The sequence below is a fragment of the Macrobrachium rosenbergii genome, chromosome 34 (genome assembly GCF_040412425.1).
Source record: "Macrobrachium rosenbergii isolate ZJJX-2024 chromosome 34, ASM4041242v1, whole genome shotgun sequence".
In the NCBI taxonomy this organism is placed as follows: Eukaryota; Metazoa; Arthropoda; class Malacostraca; order Decapoda; family Palaemonidae; genus Macrobrachium; species Macrobrachium rosenbergii.
The window spans coordinates 4,866,550-4,886,549 of record NC_089774.1 but is presented as its reverse complement, the minus strand read 5'-3'; the positions used below and the strand labels follow the sequence as shown (position 1 = coordinate 4,886,549).

At 36.2% G+C, this 20,000-nt stretch overlaps 1 protein-coding gene across 6 annotated transcripts in view; it reads left to right on the top strand.

Moving 5' to 3' along the window:
- Positions 1 to 20,000, top strand: part of LOC136856093 (secretin receptor-like) — a 269,350-nt gene that overhangs the window by 214,460 nt on the left and 34,890 nt on the right. For all 6 annotated transcript variants that reach the window (XM_067133727.1, XM_067133723.1, XM_067133729.1 and 3 more), the window contains exon 5: positions 330 to 439. In XM_067133727.1, coding sequence (XP_066989828.1) covers positions 330 to 439 — 110 coding nt within the window. The remainder of the gene's footprint in view (positions 1 to 329; positions 440 to 20,000) is intronic.

Below are 20,000 nucleotides of genomic sequence, written 5' to 3'. Positions count from 1 at the left end.
GAGGTTTTCAAGACATGCAAAACGCAAAACAGTCATGAATTATTATTTTTTGAATGAAAATGAAGGTGAATTTCTACCATTTTTCTTAGTGTTGTATAGAGCATCATTTTTTAAACCATTTTCTCTCCATCTTTCATTCTCTCCAAATACCCAGACCACCTCATAAGTCTGCTCTCTATTCCCACCTGTTCTGAACGTTTTAAAATATAGTCCATATCACCTCCTAAACACTAACTTTTATATATATCACTGTAGAAATCAACTTCCTTACCAATCTCTCTCTCGTTTTATTTTCCCCACATGTCTAAACCGTATCTCACTCCTTCCAGGCTCTTGGTGTCCTTTAATTTGGGACAGACTCGTGTGCTGGGACTCAGCTGCTCCAAACACGACAGTGTTCCTCCCATGCCCGAAGTATGTCAAGGAGTTCAACCACAAGGTAAAGTGCATTCCAGAACCTCTTGTATTACATGCTAAACTTAAAGCCTCCCATTCCAGATTCTGGAATATCTGTTCCAGAACCCAATATTCCGGTTCCAAAAACCATGCCCTTCCATTTATAATCTAGGACTTATGTTACAAACACTCAGGACATTCCTGTCCATTCCAGAACCCAAGAGTTCCCATACTAAACCCCAACCTCCCATTCCAAAACAGTCATCTTCCGTTCCAGAACCCAAGAGTTCCCTTACTAAACCCCAACCTCCCATTCCAAAACAGTCATCTTCCGTTCCAGAACCCAAGAGTTCCCTTACTAAACCCCAACCTCCCATTCCAAAACAGTCATCTTCCGTTCCAGAACCCAAGAGTTCCCTTACTAAACCCCAACCTCCCATTCCAAAACAGTCATCTTCCGTTCCAGAACCCAAGAGTTCCCTTACTAAACCCCAACCTCCCATTCCAAAACAGTCATCTTCCGTTCCAGAACCATGGCCTTCCATTCCAGAACCCTGGCCTTCCCTTCCAGAACCCTGACCTTCCCTTCCAGAACCCTGACCATCCATTCCAGAACCCTGACCTTCCATTCCAGAACCCTGACCTTCCATTCGAGAACCCTGACCTTCCATTCCAGAACCCTCACTATCCATTCCAGAACCCTGACCTTCCGTTCCAGAACCCTGACCATTCATTCCAGAACCCTGAACTTCCATTCCAAAACCCTGGCCATCCATTCCAAAACCATGACCTTCCATTCCAGAGCCCAGACCTTCCATTCCAGAGCCCTGACCACCCACTCCAGGAATACATTGCCTTCCATTCCAAAAATGAAACATCCCATTCCAAACATTATCTATTAAAACCCAGACCACCCATTCCAATATCATTCCAAAACCAAAAGCTTTAGCTTTCTGTTCCAAAAAGTACTGATATTCCAGGTCTTGTTTTAATAGTCTCAAAGATCCAACTTCATAATCAGGAAGTTCATTTGATAATTCAGTTCAAGAGGAACAGAACTTCTGGAAAAAAAAATTAATAAAAAAATACAAGCCTTAGAAATAACTGGATATAGAATGCGACCTGGTTAATGATACACCCTGTCAAGACCTGACCTAACCGACATTCCTAAATAGGTCACGTGGCAATACCCTGCCGAGGAAACATTCTGGAATGGGACAGAGAAATTCCGAATTCCAATCATTTGGTCTCCGCCATTTGACACAGCGCAACATTAGAGGCTGATGATTCCTTTCAATTTCCATTTGTGATTTAATTGCAGGTGGAGTGTGCTTGGTCCAGTCAGAGGGAAGACTGATTTGCTTTCAATTAAGGGTAGAAATTGGTTTCGTGGCGTCTTGCTGCTAATTTCTGTGTTCGTGCTCTGGTGAATTTTGATTAGAGCAGAATGTTGTCGAAGTGACGCCTGTTTTGTGTATTTTGATCGACAGTCTTCGTTAACACGTACACTCATGCACACGCACACATACATACATATGTATATATATATACGTATGTGTGTATGAATATGTTAACAGAACCTGCAAATCAAAATACATCTAATGGACGCCACTTCGAAATCACTTAGCTCTTAATCAAAATTAACCGCAAGACACCACAGAACCAATCTCTACCTTTAATTGAAAGCAAACCCAGTCTTCCCTTTGACTGGAGCAAGCACACTTCACCTGGAATTAAATCACAAATGGTGATGGAAAGAAAAATCATATATTTCTTCGTCAGTCCGCGTGAAATGGTCAGCCTCTGCGGAGACCAAATGACTGTAATTTGGAATTTCTCTATCATATTCCTAAATCTTTCCTCACCGAGGTATTGTTATGTGACCTGTTAAGGAATGTCAGTCAGGTCATACCTTGACAGACTGTTCCATGGCAAGGTCATACCAGATAGGCAGTTATTTCTAAAACTTGTATTTCTATTTATATATATTTATTATTTTTTGTGGGGTTCAGTACCACACAGCTTTCTGGAAGTTTTGTTCCTGGTTAACTAATTATTAAATGAACTTCCTTATTATGAAGTTGGATCTCTGGAACTTCAGAAGTTCAAAATTGGTGCAAATGTATTTTTTCTTGGGTATAATCACACGGGTATCTTATTTTTAATCGCTTTGATCTTATTTTATTTTCTTTCCTATTAGCTTTTCCTATAGTATTCTGCTTCTCCTAGTAAGGACGCAGCTTGAATGATAATAATAATAATAATAATAATAATAATAATAATAATAATAATAATAATAATAATAATAATAATAATAATAATGAAAATTATTTATAGAGGGTTCTCAGTATCCATAATGTTCACTCATATATATATATATATATATATATATATATATATATATATATATATATATATATATATATATACAGAGAGAGAGAGAGAGAGAGAGAGAGAGAGAGAGAGAGAGATTGTACAGCCACATCCTTAAAGTATAGTAAGCAGCCCATTAAGAGCTGGAAAAAAAATATATGAAAAGGTAATTTCTTTCAATCACAAATGAAAAGTTAACAAAACCATAAAAAAAATTATGATTCTTTCAAGACAAATGCCCTTGGGCTGACTGACCCGACTTGTCTAGAAGTTCAGCTGCTCTTGATGACCTCTTGTCCTGAGGGCATTCAATAACTAGTAAAAAATGCCCCGAAGTTTTCTGTACAGCCGCTACCACAGCGTATAATCAAGGCCACCGAAAACAGATCTATCTTTCGGTGGTCTCGGTATAATGCTGTATGAGCCGCGGCCAATGAAACTTTAACCACGGGTCGGTGGTGGCCTGTTCTGTATCGTTGCCAGACGCACGATTATGGGTAACTTTAACCTTGAATAAAATACAAACTACTGAGGAGGCTAGAGGGCTGCAATTTGGTATGTTTGATGATTGGAGGGTGGATGATCAACATACCAATTTGCAGCCCTCTAGCCTCAGTAGGTTTTGAGATCTGATGGCGGACAGAAAAAGTGCGGGCAGAAAAAAAGTGCGGACAGAAAACAGAAAAAGTGCGGACAGAAAAAGTGCGGACAGTGCGGACAGAAAAAGTGCGGACAGAAAAAGTGCGGACAGAAAAAGGACGGACAGAAAAAGTGTCGACAGAAAAAGTGCCGACAGGAAATGTGCAGACAGAAAAATGTGCGGACAGAAAATTGTGCAGACAGAAAAAGTGCGGACAGAAAAAAGGACGGACAGAAAAAGTGTCGACAGAAAAAAGTGCCGACAGAAAAATGTGCAGACATAAAAAAGTGCGGACAGAAAAGTGTGCAGACAGAAAAAGTGCAGACAGAAAAAGTACGGACAGAAAAAGTGCGGACAGAAAAAGTGCAGACAGGAAAAAGTGCGGACAGGCAGACAAAGCCGGCACAATAGTTTTCTTTTACAGTAAACTAAAAACATCTTATATCCTGCGTTCTGGATTAATGTTGATTTTCATCTCCTTCAGTCCAGCGTTATTTGCTTAACATATTTTATTATTTTCTATTTTGGATTTCATGGGAAGTATATAATATTGTTAGCTAGTGATGATGATATTAATGTTCTTGTTCTTTTATTTTTTTATGTTTTTATTTGTGTATTTATATACATTTTTTATTCGTGTATTCATTTTTTATTGATTTATGTGCGTATTTATTTATTTACTTTTATTTATGTTTGTATTTATTTTATTTACTTATTTGTGTATTCTCTTATTTTATTGTGTATTTATTTGTGTATTTATGTATATTTTTTATTCGCGAATTTATTTTTTATTGATTTATGTGTCTATTTATTTATTTTTGTTCATGTATGTATTTCTTTTATTTACTTATTTGAGCATTTTTATTTTTATGTGTGTATTTATTTTATTTTATTTATCTATTTATTTTTATGTGTGTATTTATTTTACTTTATTTATCTATTATTTTTATGTGTGTATTTATTTTATTTTATATGTTTTTATTTGTGTATTTATTTTATTTATTTATTTTATTTGTGTATTTATTCTATTTTATTTAATTTATTTATATATTTATTTTTGTTTATCTGTGTATTTATTTAAGTTATTTACTATCAAATATATTTGTGCATTCACCAATTTTTTCCATTTTCTGAATACAAAGCCATCGGCTTCAACTCCAGTTGTAGCATCACATCCCTGACATTTAAAACCCTAACCCATCTTTATTTCAATCTAGAATTTGAATAATATTTCCACCAACATTCCCCGTCTGCACCTTCGTATCTATATGACCTGACAAGCCAACGTAGTTTTCCAAGAATTCATTCAGGAAAAACAACCGTCTCTTTATGAAAACATTACCTCCAGGGTGGCGTTTCCATTCAGATGTGGAAATGTTTTCAGTCTCTTGATATTTTCAAGCTGAACATTTTATGGAGGTTTTCAGTGCACGGCAGATCTGCTGGGTGGTCAGAGTTTTCAGGTCCACGTCAGGGCTATTTACATTTCCAGAAGCTTGGGGCAAGGGCCCTTGCTACCATAAAGTCGGCTTAGTGTGTTGTGTTGTTACACACAGAGAGAGAGAGAGAGAGAGAGAGAGAGAGAGAGAGAGAGAGAGAGAGAGAGAGAGAGAGAGAGAGAGAGAGTTGTTTTAAACTAGGCACATTTTCCAATGGATTTCTGACAAAAACGTATGAGCTCAGCAGAGCCATTAATCAGTTTGGGTAAACCCTCTTGTGGCGTATTCTCGTGAAAGAATTATTACTTTCCTTCTTGTTTTTGTTTAATCTGTCCTTATTCTGCTTCTTACGCTTTCGTTCCTTTTAGCTTTCTAATTCAGAAAGGGAGAGAATTGACTCTACGAAAGCTGATAAAAATATTTTGAGATTTAAGAGAAAACTTATACCCTTTGTTTATATATATATATATATATATATATATATATATATATATATATATATATATATATATATAGATGTGTGTGTATGTATGTATATACGTATATATGTATACATATACACACGTTTTAATATAAAATAAAGTCTTGAAAGGAATATTTGCTATAAAATTGCAAAGATTGCATTTGCAAAGGGCAACAGACCGACATTATCATATTTCTCTCTCTCTCTCTCTCTCTCTCTCTCTCTCTCTCTCTCTCTCTCTCTCTCTCTCTCTCTTCCCTTCATCCGATTATTTATCATCATCTTTTATTCACCTTAATTGGTCTTCTTCTTACGACCTTAGTACAATAATCTCTCCTTCAGTAATTAATATCTTTATTCAATATATCTGACCTTGTCCCATCCTCGGAAGGGTTACCTTAGTATCTGGAAGAGCTCTGAAATGCGTATCAAGGTACTTACTTTTTCTGTGTGTAACAGCAACTATTTAGGCGTCAAGGAACCGTCAGTATCAGTCTCCCTCTCAACGTTGGTCCTTTACAGAGTGAAGGTGCGATAGAGCATGAAGACGGTACGTGATGTCCCTGGGGTTAGGGACTTAACGTCTGAGTCGTATCTGGTATTTTCGATAGCCTTGAAGTGATAATAATAATATTAATAACAAAGATAATATGAATGTCGTAATAACATTAACAACAACAACAATAATAATAATAATATGATGTTATAATAATAATAATATTTTAATAATAATAATAATAAGTTATATTCATAATATTAATAATAATAATGATGATGATATGAAGTTGAAATAATAATAATAATAATAATAATAATAATAATAATAATAATAATAATAATAATAATAAAACAACAACACGAAGTTGAATATTCCTCCTATCACCGATTCCCAAGAGACGACCTCATGAATTGAACAGAACTTCAGATGAAGTTACTCCTCGAAGTTGCTCCTTGAAGTTAGAGATCCTACTCTAGCGGAAGTTGCCCGTCGGGACGAGGACCAATAGTGAATCACAGTAGTTTGGGGTACTAATTTTGGGGATATGATTTTTTTCTGATTTTAGGTAATGGTGAGGTTATAGTGCTCTGGGTTCTGTGATTGTGTGTGGTTGTGTGTTGGGGATTGTAATAATAATAATAATAATAATAATAATAATAATAATAATAATAATGTTGAAGAAATATACAATGACGTCATTGTAAATATACATCGTTAATATATATACACAGATCATTATGGATTTCGTCACCACTGTAGAGACTCATGCCATAATAATAATAATAATAATAATAATAATAATAATAATTTTACAATATAAAATTCTATGTATACGTAATACGTATATTTAATTTTACTGTGTGTGTGTGCTGAGAGAGAGAGAGAGAGAGAGAGAGAGAGAGAGAGAGAGAGAGAGAGAGATTTAGTATACGATTAATGAACTCCGCATTTTATGAATACAAATCTTAAACAATAACATGTAGAATAACAGTCCATTTGATAAAAGATAAGAGAGAGAGAGAGAGAGAGAGAGAGAGAGAGAGAGAGAGAGAGAGAGAGAGAGAGAGAGAGAGAGAGAGATGATTATAAAATCTTCAACAAGATCATTCAGGCTAATGTATGTACTCGATGAAAGTGTGATATATTTGTAACAATGAATATTGGCATACTTTATGTCAGAAAATAATAATAATAATAATAATAATAATAATAATAATAATAATAATAACCTGAACGTTCGAAACGTCCTCATGCCACTGTTTCATCTCTTTTATGTGAATGTTTTATTTGAATGTATTTGTATTGGGACGTCAGATTTAATAATAATAATAATAATAATAATAATAATAATAATAATAATAATAATAATAATAATAATCCAAGCATTGTCAGTTAAATTTTTTTGCAAACTAAATTATGACATTCTATAAATAGCACATTGTATCTATTGTAAAATTTAAAAAAATACATCAACTTCTATTCCTTGATGTATATCTCTCCTATCTTATGCAAATCTGCAGCGGTTTCCCAAAGACACGCGCTAAGATTAAATGAGATTATCAGAAAGTGAGATTTAAAAATAAACGAGTAAAAAATGCGTCGAAGTTTCTTTTCGGCGCAGTCGAGTTTTCTGTGCAGCCGCTACAGCGTATGATAATCAAGGCCGCCGAAAATAGATCTATGTTTCGGTGGTCTAGTTATAATGCTGTATGAGCTGCGGCCCATGAAACTTTAACCACGGCCCGGTGGTGGCCTGTCCTACATCGTTGCCAGATGCACGATTATGGCTAATTGTAACCTTAAGTGGAATAAAAACTACTGAGGCTAGAGGGCTGCTATTTGGTATGCTTGATGATTGGAGGGTGGATGACCAACATACCAATTTGCAGCCCTCTAGCCCCAGTAGTTTTTGAGATCTGAGGGCGGAGAGAAAAAGTGCGGACAGGAAAAGTGAGGACGGACGGACAAAGCCGGTTGACGTATGGTTCCGTCGAGGCTTTTGTGCTCATGGTATGCGCGTAAGTTGGTCGCTTATGAGGATTGGGTGGTTGGTGTTGACTGTCTTCCAAACAAATAGTGATAGCACTATAGCACTTGGCATGCTAAATAGGCAACCCCGTAGTGCGCCTCACGTGGTGCACTGTAGGCATTGCTCAAGGTTCGTTGCGGCATCCCTTCGGCCCCTAGCTGCAGCCCCTTTCAATTCCTTTTACTGTACCTCCGTGCTACTTTCCACTCTCTCCTGACATTTTTTTTTATAGTGCAACTGCTTTGAGGTTTTCCTCCTGTTACACCTTTCAAACCTTTTCACTCTCGATTTCTCTTTCAGCGCTGAATGACCTCATAGGTCCCAGTGCTTGGCCTTTGGCCCAAATTCTATATTCTGTTCTATTCTGCTGACTAGCCAAGATCTATTGGAGAGTGTCAATATAAGATTGTCTTGTACTATACAGTTATTTCCCAATTTTTTAAATAAATTTTTTCTCTGGAAACCTTGAATCCGAAATCGGGTCTAAAATGAGGAAACTCCGGTTCGTCTAACCCAGGATTCGAACCTACGTTAGGGTAAACAGAAATTCAGCTGCATTAATCATTCTCTGTAGTTGAAATTAAACTACACTTAGTCTGGTCAGTAACTGATTGGGTGATCAGCAATGCATTCCAGTTAGAATTAACCCACTCCTCAACTTCTAACACTTACATTGATCGATTGATTTTAAGATCTGGCGGAAAACCCGCCAGTGTTTACAAACTCGCAGTAAATCATAGGATAGTGTAAATAGAATGGGTTACAGTGAGGCCTGAGACAGAAATATTTATTCCTTTCTGACAGAAAAAATGTCTCCATGTTAGAATATCACTTGTGGATGTATAATATACGTTTTGCCAAAGATATATTAAAGATATGGACAAGTAATAATTTTCCTTAATATACCATCAGGATATTAAGAACACTTATATTTTAACTCCCAAATATCTAGTCAAGATATATATATATATATATATATATATATATATATATATATATATATATATATATATATATATATATATAGAGAGAGAGAGAGAGAGAGAGAGAGAGCTCCTCCATCACCTAAATATTTAAAAATAAGAAAATATACTAACTCAGATTATATACTCTAATATACAATAAACTCCATTACTGCATAATAAAATACTTTAACGCCCTGTGAAACACTAATACCCTAATTATAAAGCCTTCCCGTCGTTACAGAGCCTAATTAGTGGTTTCCAATAAGCCATTAACTAAAACTCCTCTGTACTTCTGCAATCAACCTAATGACTTCCATATTCCTGCTCCGGGAGCCTTTAATGGCGTCTTTCATTAGCACCCAGCTGGGTGGGAATGTGTCTCCCAACTTGTTTTATGGAGTTTCTTGGAATGGTTTTGTTTTATCACTCGTATTGGGGTCTCTGGGAATATTCCCAGTCTCAGGGTGTCGAATCTCCGGTGGTAATTCTTTTGGGTCCGTTTCCTGGGATCAATGTAGTTTTTAGGAATAGTGTCGCCATCATCATGAAATTCCCAGACGGAGTCATTTTTATTTCTAGGAATATTCCAGTTTTAGTGGAAAATTTCTGTTTTCGGGAATAATGTCCTGTTCAGTGAATGAAGGCGGTCTCTATGAATACTTTCATTTCCAGTAATTATTATTATTTTCAGAGAATGATTTTGTCATAAAATTTCCTATATTGAAAATAACTAATTTTCTAAAAGTTCCTTTCTCCAAAACTATTTCTGTTTCCTTGAGGAATTTAAATTTCCCGGGAATGATATCCATTTCCTAGAACAATCCCCATTCCCAAAAATGATTCCAATCCCATGGAATAATCACCATTCCCAGAAACGATTCCAATCTCAAGGAATGACCCATTCCCGAGAATCAGTCTCCCCATCAGAGTTACCCAATTTCCAGCACCTACATTCCTCTTTATCAGCAATTACTTTACCCTCTATTTCCTTTCTCCAGGGTTTTTTTCCCCAGAGGGAGAGAGAGAGGCCCTTGGACCAGAAAGAGGCCAGCCCAGGTCATATTAGGTTAATGTCGTCACCACGCCTCGGGTCATCCTTTGTTGGGGTCAAGTTTTGCTGAAGTTTTGTTTTCCTGAAGACGGGAGTCTTTTATTTTATTTTATTATCATAATAATAATAATAATAATAATAATAATAATAATAATAATAATAATAATAATAATAATAATAATATAATATATGGCCTTGTATACCTAACTGAATCTTAAGATATATTTAAGACTGCTATAAACGTATTAGAATGCTTCGTTCTTTGCCTAAAACTACAGTAAATTTTTCCTTTACAAGTCGTATTGATTCTATTTCAAATTGTCTTTATACTGTTATCATATTTTCTTGACCATTGTCTTAACGGTTGTCCTAGCATTGGTCATATTGTCTTAATCATATATATATATATATATATATATATATATATATATATATATATATATATATATATATATATATATATATATATATCGTTTTCATAATCGTTCTGATGATGTGTTATTTATTGTTTTATCACCTTATCACCTGATTATTTTGTCTTGATTTTTCTCTAATTGGTTTATCAAATGACTTTTATATATATATATATATATATATATATATATATATATATATATATATATATATATATATATATATATATATATATATATATATATATATATATATATATATATTTCTTTTAGGCATTTTGTGGTTTAATCAATTGATGCAAAGATTATTGTTCCTGAATTAAAAATAAAAGATCACATGATCGTCACGCTAAATTCAAAAGCCTCTTTGGGAGAGAGAGAGAGAGAGAGAGAGAGAGAGAGAGAGAGAGAGAGAGAGAGAGAGAGAAAGGGTCAGTGGAAAGGTTTTACGTCAAGGGAGAGAAACAGTTGAAAGGTCATCCATCAACTACCAACGAGAGAGAGAGAGAGAGAGAGAGAGAGAGAGAGAGAGAGAGAGAGAGAGAGGTGTCGCACCAAAATTGTCGTTTTTATGTCATCACAATTCGGGATCAGACTCCGTCGCCGCAGAGAAACGGCTCCCGTGGGATCGATTTGTGGCGCTTTTAAAATGTGACAGATATCCCGGACTGGTTGTGTTAGCTAAGTGGGCGTCTCTGCTCTCTCCCAGAGTGGGAGGGTGGGGAGGGACTGGCCCTGGGGGGAGGGGGAGATGGGTGGGAGTGGTAGGGGTATAGGGGGAAGAGAGAGGGAGAGAGAGATAATAGAAATAAAAGCGAGGGGATTGTGTGTCTGTGTCCCCTGGGCCAGTGGGCTGGGAACAGGAGAAATATTTTGGGAACAGAGAGACGGGTGAAAAGTTATCTTATTTGTGATGTTTATATATATATATATATATATATATATATATATATATATATATATATATAATATATATATATATATATATATATATATATATATATATATATATATATATATATATATGATTTATAACAATTAATCTTTATTCATTGAACCACGAATGAGTCCCTTACGCAGGAAACTTCCTCAACATCAGTCACCTCATAAATCTACACTCAACGCTCATCAGTAGCGCATGTACCCACTTCACATGATGTGCATCTTCCCTTTATCTTGCATGCATTTTTCTACTTCTTGTGTGTGGATGCTCTTTCATTCTAACACTTCCTTCACCCCATCCAACCAACGCTTTATCAATCTCCCTCCCTTCCTAAATTCCAAGGGTTCCAACTCATGTTTGCTCATCAACAACCAGCAGCTTTCACCACATGTCCAGACCATCTTAGAAGACTGATTCATCTTTTCACCTATGCTGATATTTTTCACTGCAGCTCTCTCCTTTGCGTTCAGTTTCCAGGCACAAGGAGGGTTTGGTCAATGGTGTCTTAATATATTTCAGCTTGTACTTCCATTGATGTTCCTTTTCTTTTCTAAGACTTTTGTAGAGACCTGGTACCTCCCCTCATTCCCCTCCTGTGACCTACCTCATGTTGTTTCTAGATGTTATCTTCATTTATTCCTACATAATTATTTGAATCATCTTACATTCTTCCACCACGTGGACTGACATTCATATCTTCATCATCCTGGCTTACCCTTGCACTTATGAGGCCTCTAGTGACATTGCCTGGGGACCAGAGTTTTCCAAATGTACATGACTCTCTGCCTCGCTGTCATCTGTGTGGCCGTTGCACTTACCTTTTCATTACGACCCTTACTCAGTTGAAGAGATTTAAGTCAAACTTGATACAGATGCAGGCCATCCTACATAGATCTGCATGAAATGAATCCCTCTGTCTCTGTACATCTGTCTGTTTGGCAGGATGAATGTTACACTTACTTTGTCATCACAACTCCTACAAGGTGAAAAGGGGGAACGACGTCTTTTATCCTGTAGTTCAGTCAGTTTGTCAGGCACATTTGCCATGTTATCTTATTCAGTTGGAAGGTTCTTAGAGTAAATAAGTAGAGGGCCAATAAGGGACATTAATTTCTGCAGCAATATCCCTTGTATGTAACTCTCTCACAGTTTACCTACAGAATCTTCTACCCAAACAACATGCAAACATCATCCATAAACCCACCAGCCTCTTCACCCTATCCGCCTTGTAATTTCATAGTCAGGTCTCCTAGCACAATCACCCTTTTGTCATGGCATCACTTTATCCTTATTGAAGCATTTTGGAAAGCACTGACATCCTGTTTTGTTGGATGATACATATATATATATATATATATATATATATATATATATATATATATATATATATATATATATATATATATATGTGTGTGTGTGTGTGTGTGTGTGTGTGTGTGTGTGTGTGTGTGTATATGTATATATATGTAAATACATTTCTGACTCACATCAGGATCAAACCCATTTTTTTCAAATGAAAGACCAGACCTCTGACTACCAGGCCACACAAGTCATAAAAGAAGTTGGAACCTGAGTACCACTGTACTTAGGCATTACTTGGGCAAGCTGACTGCTTGCATACCAGCGTGTTTTCCCCAACTTCCCGACACGCTGGTATGCAAGCAATTAGCCTGCCCGGGTAATGCCTTCAGTACAGTGGTACTAAGGTTCCAACTTCTTTTATGACTTGTGTGACCTGGTTGAAAGACCAGGGTTCGATCCTGGTGTGAGTCAGAAATGTATTTCTGTTCCAGATGTGATTGTTATATATATATAAAGATGTTGGTATATGTTGTTTTGCGTTTCCATTGACCAGAAAAGTAAACAAAATATTTATGTACAAAACTTTCAAATTCTACCAATTTCATTCACGAACACCCCTCTCTCTCTCTCTCTCTCTCTCTCTCTCTCTCTCTCTCTCTCTCTCTCTCTCTCTCCCTGATATAGTGACTGTACAACCACCACCAGTTTTATGTCGCCCTTAAATCACCCGTGAGAGCCACGGAGGAGGTGCCGTGTGATTACTAACGCCCGTCCATAACTCTTCCCAGGGACTGGAGTTGGCCTCTCCTCCCAAAAGGGAAGAAGGTGGAATGTGAACAGGAATACAGGAATCTTTGATATAAAGATGCCATAAAGATACGGGGTAGGGCAGGGCATTTTCAAGGACATGTTCAAGCCGTTTCCTCATATGAGTTCGTCCGGTTTTCTGCGAGGTTGCGGTTGTAGAAAGAATTATTATTATTATTATTATTATTATTATTATTATTATTATTATTATTATTATTATTATTATTATTATTATTATTATTCAGAAGATGAACTCTAGTCATATGCACCAGCTCACAGGGGCCACTGACTTGAAATTCAATTACTTTAATTGACTTGAAAGTAATTGTGGATCTGATGCTTCGTTATTGTTCAAGGACTTTGTTTGTCTATCAAATCAAAACATTGCTTTTCATTTATAAATTAAGGTTTTATTACATCCACAAAAAATATATCAACAAGCATAAGGTAAGGATAAAAGGTTGGTTGTGCTATGAGACTTTGCTGCAAAAATTACATGATGCTTAGGGTAGAGTAACTTGTGGTTTTATGGACAGTGTAACTTATAAATCAGATGGATTCTGTATGAAAAGAAATAGAAAGCAATAAATAAAATGCTGAAAATTACCTGGAAAGTTAATGAACAAGTTAACCAACAATTTCAATACTTCATGATTTTATATGTCATTGAGAATAGGGCATTCAAAAGTTTGCAAAACGTGAGTTCCAAACCGCCATTGATATCACTGCATCGTCTTCTAGGGCAAGAGATCAAAAAAAAGAAAAAGAAAATATTGCACTCTTGTCCAGCAAAAGTTACATTACTCTGAAAGCATCGAAGATGGAACAAATAAGTGGTGGATAAAAGGAAGTTCCAAAGCGCCGCTGTTGCCAGTGTTTTGCCTTCTACATAAACAAAGAAAATATTGTACTACTGTCCAGTTGTAGTTAATATATATATATATATATATATATATATATATATATATATATATATATATATATATATATATATATATATATATATAGTTATTAGATTTTATAACAATTTACATCAATTTAAGTTCTAGCTCACTTGCTTGAGAAGTCACCTTATGACCAATAATTTTAACATTATTATTATTATTATTATTATTATTATTATTATTATTATTATTATCAAAATCCGAAGTATTATCATACAGCACCACAAACTCTCTCTATTTAACCTAAAACCCCCCCCCTTCACAGCGTATCCTATTAAATCCCCGCGTCGCGTAATCTGAAAACCAACTTATAAATCCAGCTGACCTCTGACATCTAATTCCTCCCCTTTAAGCATTAATCCCCCAATCCCGGGGATGCATATCGTAGCCTAATTCCCGCCGTGCCTCGGGGATGTGCATTTTAGCGTTTTCCCCAACCCCCTTCTGGCATTTGTTGGGGATCAAGTTCCCAGAGTAAGATTGAATGTCGTGGTCATGAATTTAGAATTGGGGCAATTAGGGTGGGTCTGTTTTCTGTGTGAGTTTGGTGGGTGTTAATGTATATGTTTACATGTGTGTGTGTGTATGTATATTTTATTATATATATATATATATAAATAGAGGGAGAGAGAGAGAGAGAGAGAGAGAGAGAGAGAGAGAGAGAGAGAGAGAGAGAGAGAGAGAGAGTGGGTAAAGAATATTCCCTACGACACGTCTCAATTTATATAATTATATTTTTCATTGGAAAGTCGTAGATTTACTGCTGTGACGTAATTTAGTTATTAGATATATATATATATATATATATATATATATATATATATATATATATATATATATATATATATATATATATATATATATACATATATATATATAGATAATACGCTTCCTGTATATCAGATATATATAGTAAGTCGTTCTGTCTACAGCAGTCTATCTGAAAAAAAGTTCGTTCTAAGTCGGCTATCTTAATTTCTGCAGGGAGAGTCTTCGGCGCAATCGAGTTTTCTGTACAGCCGCTACAGCGTATAATCAAGGCCAATGAAAGCAGGGCTATGTTTCGGTGATCTCGGTACAATGCTGTATGACGCGTGGCCCATGAAACTTTAACCACGGCCCGGTGGTGGCCTATTCTATATCGTTATCGAAGCATGATCGTAGCTAACTTTAACCTTCAATAAAATAAAAACTACTGAGGCTAGAGGGCTGCAATTTGGTATGTTTGATGACTGGAGGGTGGATGATCAACATACCAATTTGCAGCCCTCTAGCCTCAGCAGTTTTTAAGATCTGAGGGCGGACGGTAAAAAATGCGGACAGGAAAAGCCCGGACGGACAGACAAAACCGGCACAACAGCTTTCTTGTACAGGAAACTAAAAACAGAGGATATCAGAACCCCGACCTCCTTCTTCTTCTTCCAAAAAGAAATAAGAGAAATAAGAACCTGGTCAGAAGGCCTGATCGCCATTCCCTGATGATAATATGAGCAGTAAGAGAAACTCTGGACCAGCCAGAGAGAACCCTCGCCCCCCGAAGGATTATGCAAGATCCGTCGTTTCCCCTTTTCAAATCGTTCTTTTTAAACGATGTCTCGTTTGCGAATTTGTGTTGCCTAATGATCGTGCAGCATCTGTGCAGCTTTTGTGCAGATTTTGTGCAGCTTTTGCACAGCAGCCTAGGGACCGTCTGTGTACGAATGATGGCTAGGCGGTCAAGTGATATCTTTGGATATTAAATTTTTTTTTTTTTAGAATTCACGGGAGGGGATGCCGCCGGGGAAGAGAGAGAGAGAGAGAGAGAGAGAGAGAGAGAGAGAGAGAGAGAAATTACGACCTTAGATGACATACTGGCAAAGCCATCAAAAAAGATTTCTTCATGACCAAAACTGCATAAACTTACACAACTGTCATCACCAGAATCCCCATACCTACAAAAGAGATGATCAAGACGTCAAGTCCCGCCTTGGGCACGCTACGTCCCTTCTAGAAACCCAGACCAAGGCACCTCTATCCATCATACTTATATAGAAGCCAGGGAATCTATCAGTATTGCACGTGATTACACAAAAATGTACGAAATACGACACACCTTGCATGTCAGAGAAATCTCATTACACTCAGGTGTCTAAATCTGATTAAGAGAAGTGAATAGCCTTTACAGGTGAGCAGTGATTAACAGGTGCTCATCAGGTGATTACTAATCCCCAGGTGAGGTAAAACTGGGGTGATTAATTATTACTGTATTGTGACAGCTCTTTGATATTCGGAATGTGACGAGAAAGGTGATTATCTCGATAAGGGTATTGGATATGAAATAATTTTTTTCTTTTCTGAATGACTGGTGGAAATTACGTAGGTTCTTAGGTGTGGATAATAATAATAATAATAATAATAATAATAATAATAATAATAATAATAATAATAATAATATTTATTTGTATGAGTTTTATGTATTAGAATCATGGATAATTCATTTACGAATAATAATAATAATAATAATAATAATAATAATAATAATAATAATAATAATAATAATAATAATTTTCCAAAATGTCAGAACCAGTTAAAAATAGTTTCTAAAACACCACAACAGATACAATATAATTATTTATTTTTACATTTATCTGTGTGAGTTACGTTATTCACATATTTGCTTATAGTTCTAAAACGAATAAAAATTACGCCGAAGTTTCTTCGGCGCGATCGAGTTTTCTGTACAGCCAGTACAGCGTATAATCAAGGCCGCCGAAAATAGATCTATCTTTCGGTGGTCTCGGTATAATGCTATATGAGCCGCGGCCCATGAAACTTTAACCACGGGGCGGTAGTGGCCTGTCCTATGGCGTTACCAGAAGCACGATTATGGCTAACTTTAACCTTAAATAAAATAAAAATTACAGAGGCTAGAGGGCTGCAATTTGGTATGTTTGATGATTGGAGGGTGGATGAGCAACATACCAATTTGCAGCCCTCTAGCCCCCTCAGTAGTTTTTAAGATCTGAGGGCGGACAGAAAAAGTGCGGACAGAAAAAGTGCGGACAGAAAAAGTGCGGACAGAAAAAACTGCGGACAGAATAAAGTGCGGACGGACAGACTAAGCCGGCACAATAGTTTTCTTTTACAGAAAACTAAAATTGATCGAAAATATGCTTATAAAGTATACCAGTTAACGAAGATATTACAAGGAAAGCAAAGTCATCATATTTCTACACATGTCTTTCAATCCCGGCACAGGTGGTCACTCCACTGCTGATGAAAGCAGCTCAGACATTCAATACGAATTCCCTAACCGAAGCATCGACTCCAAATTTCATTTAAGCTTTTGAGTTCAAATTTGGGAGACGATCACACAGCAAAATTATGAGAAGGAACTGATGACCATTCAGATTTCTCAGTTCCTCCTTGGATTTGAATAATGTGCTTACATTTATTTTCTGTTTATTTATTGAGTTGCTAATTTATTTTTTTCTTTTTTTATTTAGTAAGTGAGATTTATTTTTTATGTATTTCCTATTACTTTGGCAGCTTGAATTTCAAGTCAGTGGCCCCTTTGGTGGGCTTGTTCCATATGAATAGGGTTCGTCTTCAGAATAATAATAATAATAATAATAATAATAATAATAATAATAATAATAATATGAAAACCATCTTCTTTGGAAGCTTGAATTTCAGGTCAGTGGCCCCTTTGGTGGGCTTGTTCCATATGAATAGGGTTCATCTTCTGAATAATAATAATAATAATAATAATAATAATAATAATAATAATAATAATAATAATAATAATAATAATAATAATAATAATAATCAACATTGTTTTGTATGTTGTGAGAACCCTAGAGATTCGTGAGATGCTGGTTATTATCTTGCGACTAAAAATCCCCTCTTTAACCTTGATATTAAGATTATTATTCTATACAAAACTTTCATGATTTTTTGACGAAACTCAGTTAAAGTTAGGTCCTAGACACTATTCTATACCACCTTAACAAAAATCAGTTTCTTATCATAATTCTTTTAGTGGTCCTTATATATATATTTTTGTGATATAAAACAGTGTACCTAAGCCTTCAGAAATGTGGGTATTTTTCCAAATGATTTTGCCTCCGTATGGGTGCAGTGCCTTCAGTGTGGCTCACGTGGTGCACTGTAGACATTTACTTTAGTTTCTTTGCAGCCTTCCTTCGGCCCCTAGCTGCAACCTCATTCATCCCTTTTACTGTACCTCCGTTCATATTCTCTTTCTTCCATCAGACTTTTCACCTTCTCTAACAATTGTTTCGTAGTGCAACTGCAAAGTTTTCCTCCTGTTACGCCTTTCAGACCTTTCTACCCTCAACTTCTCTTTCAGCCCTGAATGACCTCTTAGGTCCCAGTGCTTGGCAATTACAGCATCATAGTAATAAATATGCAAATTTTGTACTCTACATTTCTTTGTTTTGAGATTTTGTGGAAGTTTGGCAGGTAAACAAGGCCCACAGTTTGTTTTACATGGCACACTGTTCGCTGGAATTTCTCTCATCGACTTTCCATCCATTCTGTTTAAGGCTCTTCCCACATAGCTGTCCAACTTCTTAAACTTTTGTACTCTAACTTTTAAACCTCATTTAAGAACAAATCTAATAAAACTTTTTTATGAAAATAGTAATTTTCATATCTTCTAACATTATAGGATCAGAAATTAAGTTCGAGATTAAGTTAAACTTATAATTTTTGTAAAACAAACCCGACAAGTCACACCATCCCACATTTATCATGGAAGTGGTCAGTTTACGGAATTTTCTTCTGAATCCGTTTTGTCCCCTCTTCTGCCAGTGTTAGGAACTGTTTCATAATTTTGTGTTTCCTGAGGTGGTTTATTTACTCTGGTTATCATGCCCTTCTCCAGCCTCCGTTCTGGGCTAGGTAAGGCCACTAAGTTGCCAGCCCCGTCGGTCTTTCATGTTAGAAGAACCACAGGCAAGTTTTTTCGGTTTATAATGCATTGCGTCTTTGCTCACATAGCTCCTGTGACGCTCGTTGAGGCTACGGACAAGTGGCCAGCAACCTCATTCCAAAAAGTCAAGTCTTAGGAACTTACAACAGGCTTGCGGAATCTGGTGCAAGGAGCAATGGCCAGAGCGAGGCTCAGGAAGCCTAGAAGGTGAGTGAACAGAATTTAATATTAGAAATGGCTCCACGTGTTAGCTCACCCTCGGATGGGATTCGAACCTTCCTGAAGGGATGTGATAGCCAAGATGAGTAGGGTTTATACAAGTTGCAGTTGGTCACTTGAGGCCTGAGAAGCTAAGAAAATGAGCGCTTGAGGCTGCATATCAGAACAGAGAGTAAAATTGCAATACTATGTACTGTCCCCACACTGTAGGCAAACATATCACCAACTTGTTGCCAACTTATCTCTTACAAATCACAAACATGTTGGAAACTAGTCAACAATTTATTGGTAGTTTTAACTGGTGCTTCAAATAATTATCCAGTATTTACAAAAGGCTTCTTTTTGCACTTACAGTCACTGACATGTATTCAACCTGTTTGTGACATGTATGCAACAAGTTGCTAACATGTGTACCACAAAAACATGTTGCCAACTCATCACAAACATGTTGAATACAAGTCAACAAATTATTGGTCGTCTTAACCACAGCTTTATATGATTATCCAACATTTACCAAAGGCTTCTTTTTCACCTTCAGTCATTGACATGTTCACAACATGTTTGTCAAATGTATGTGATAA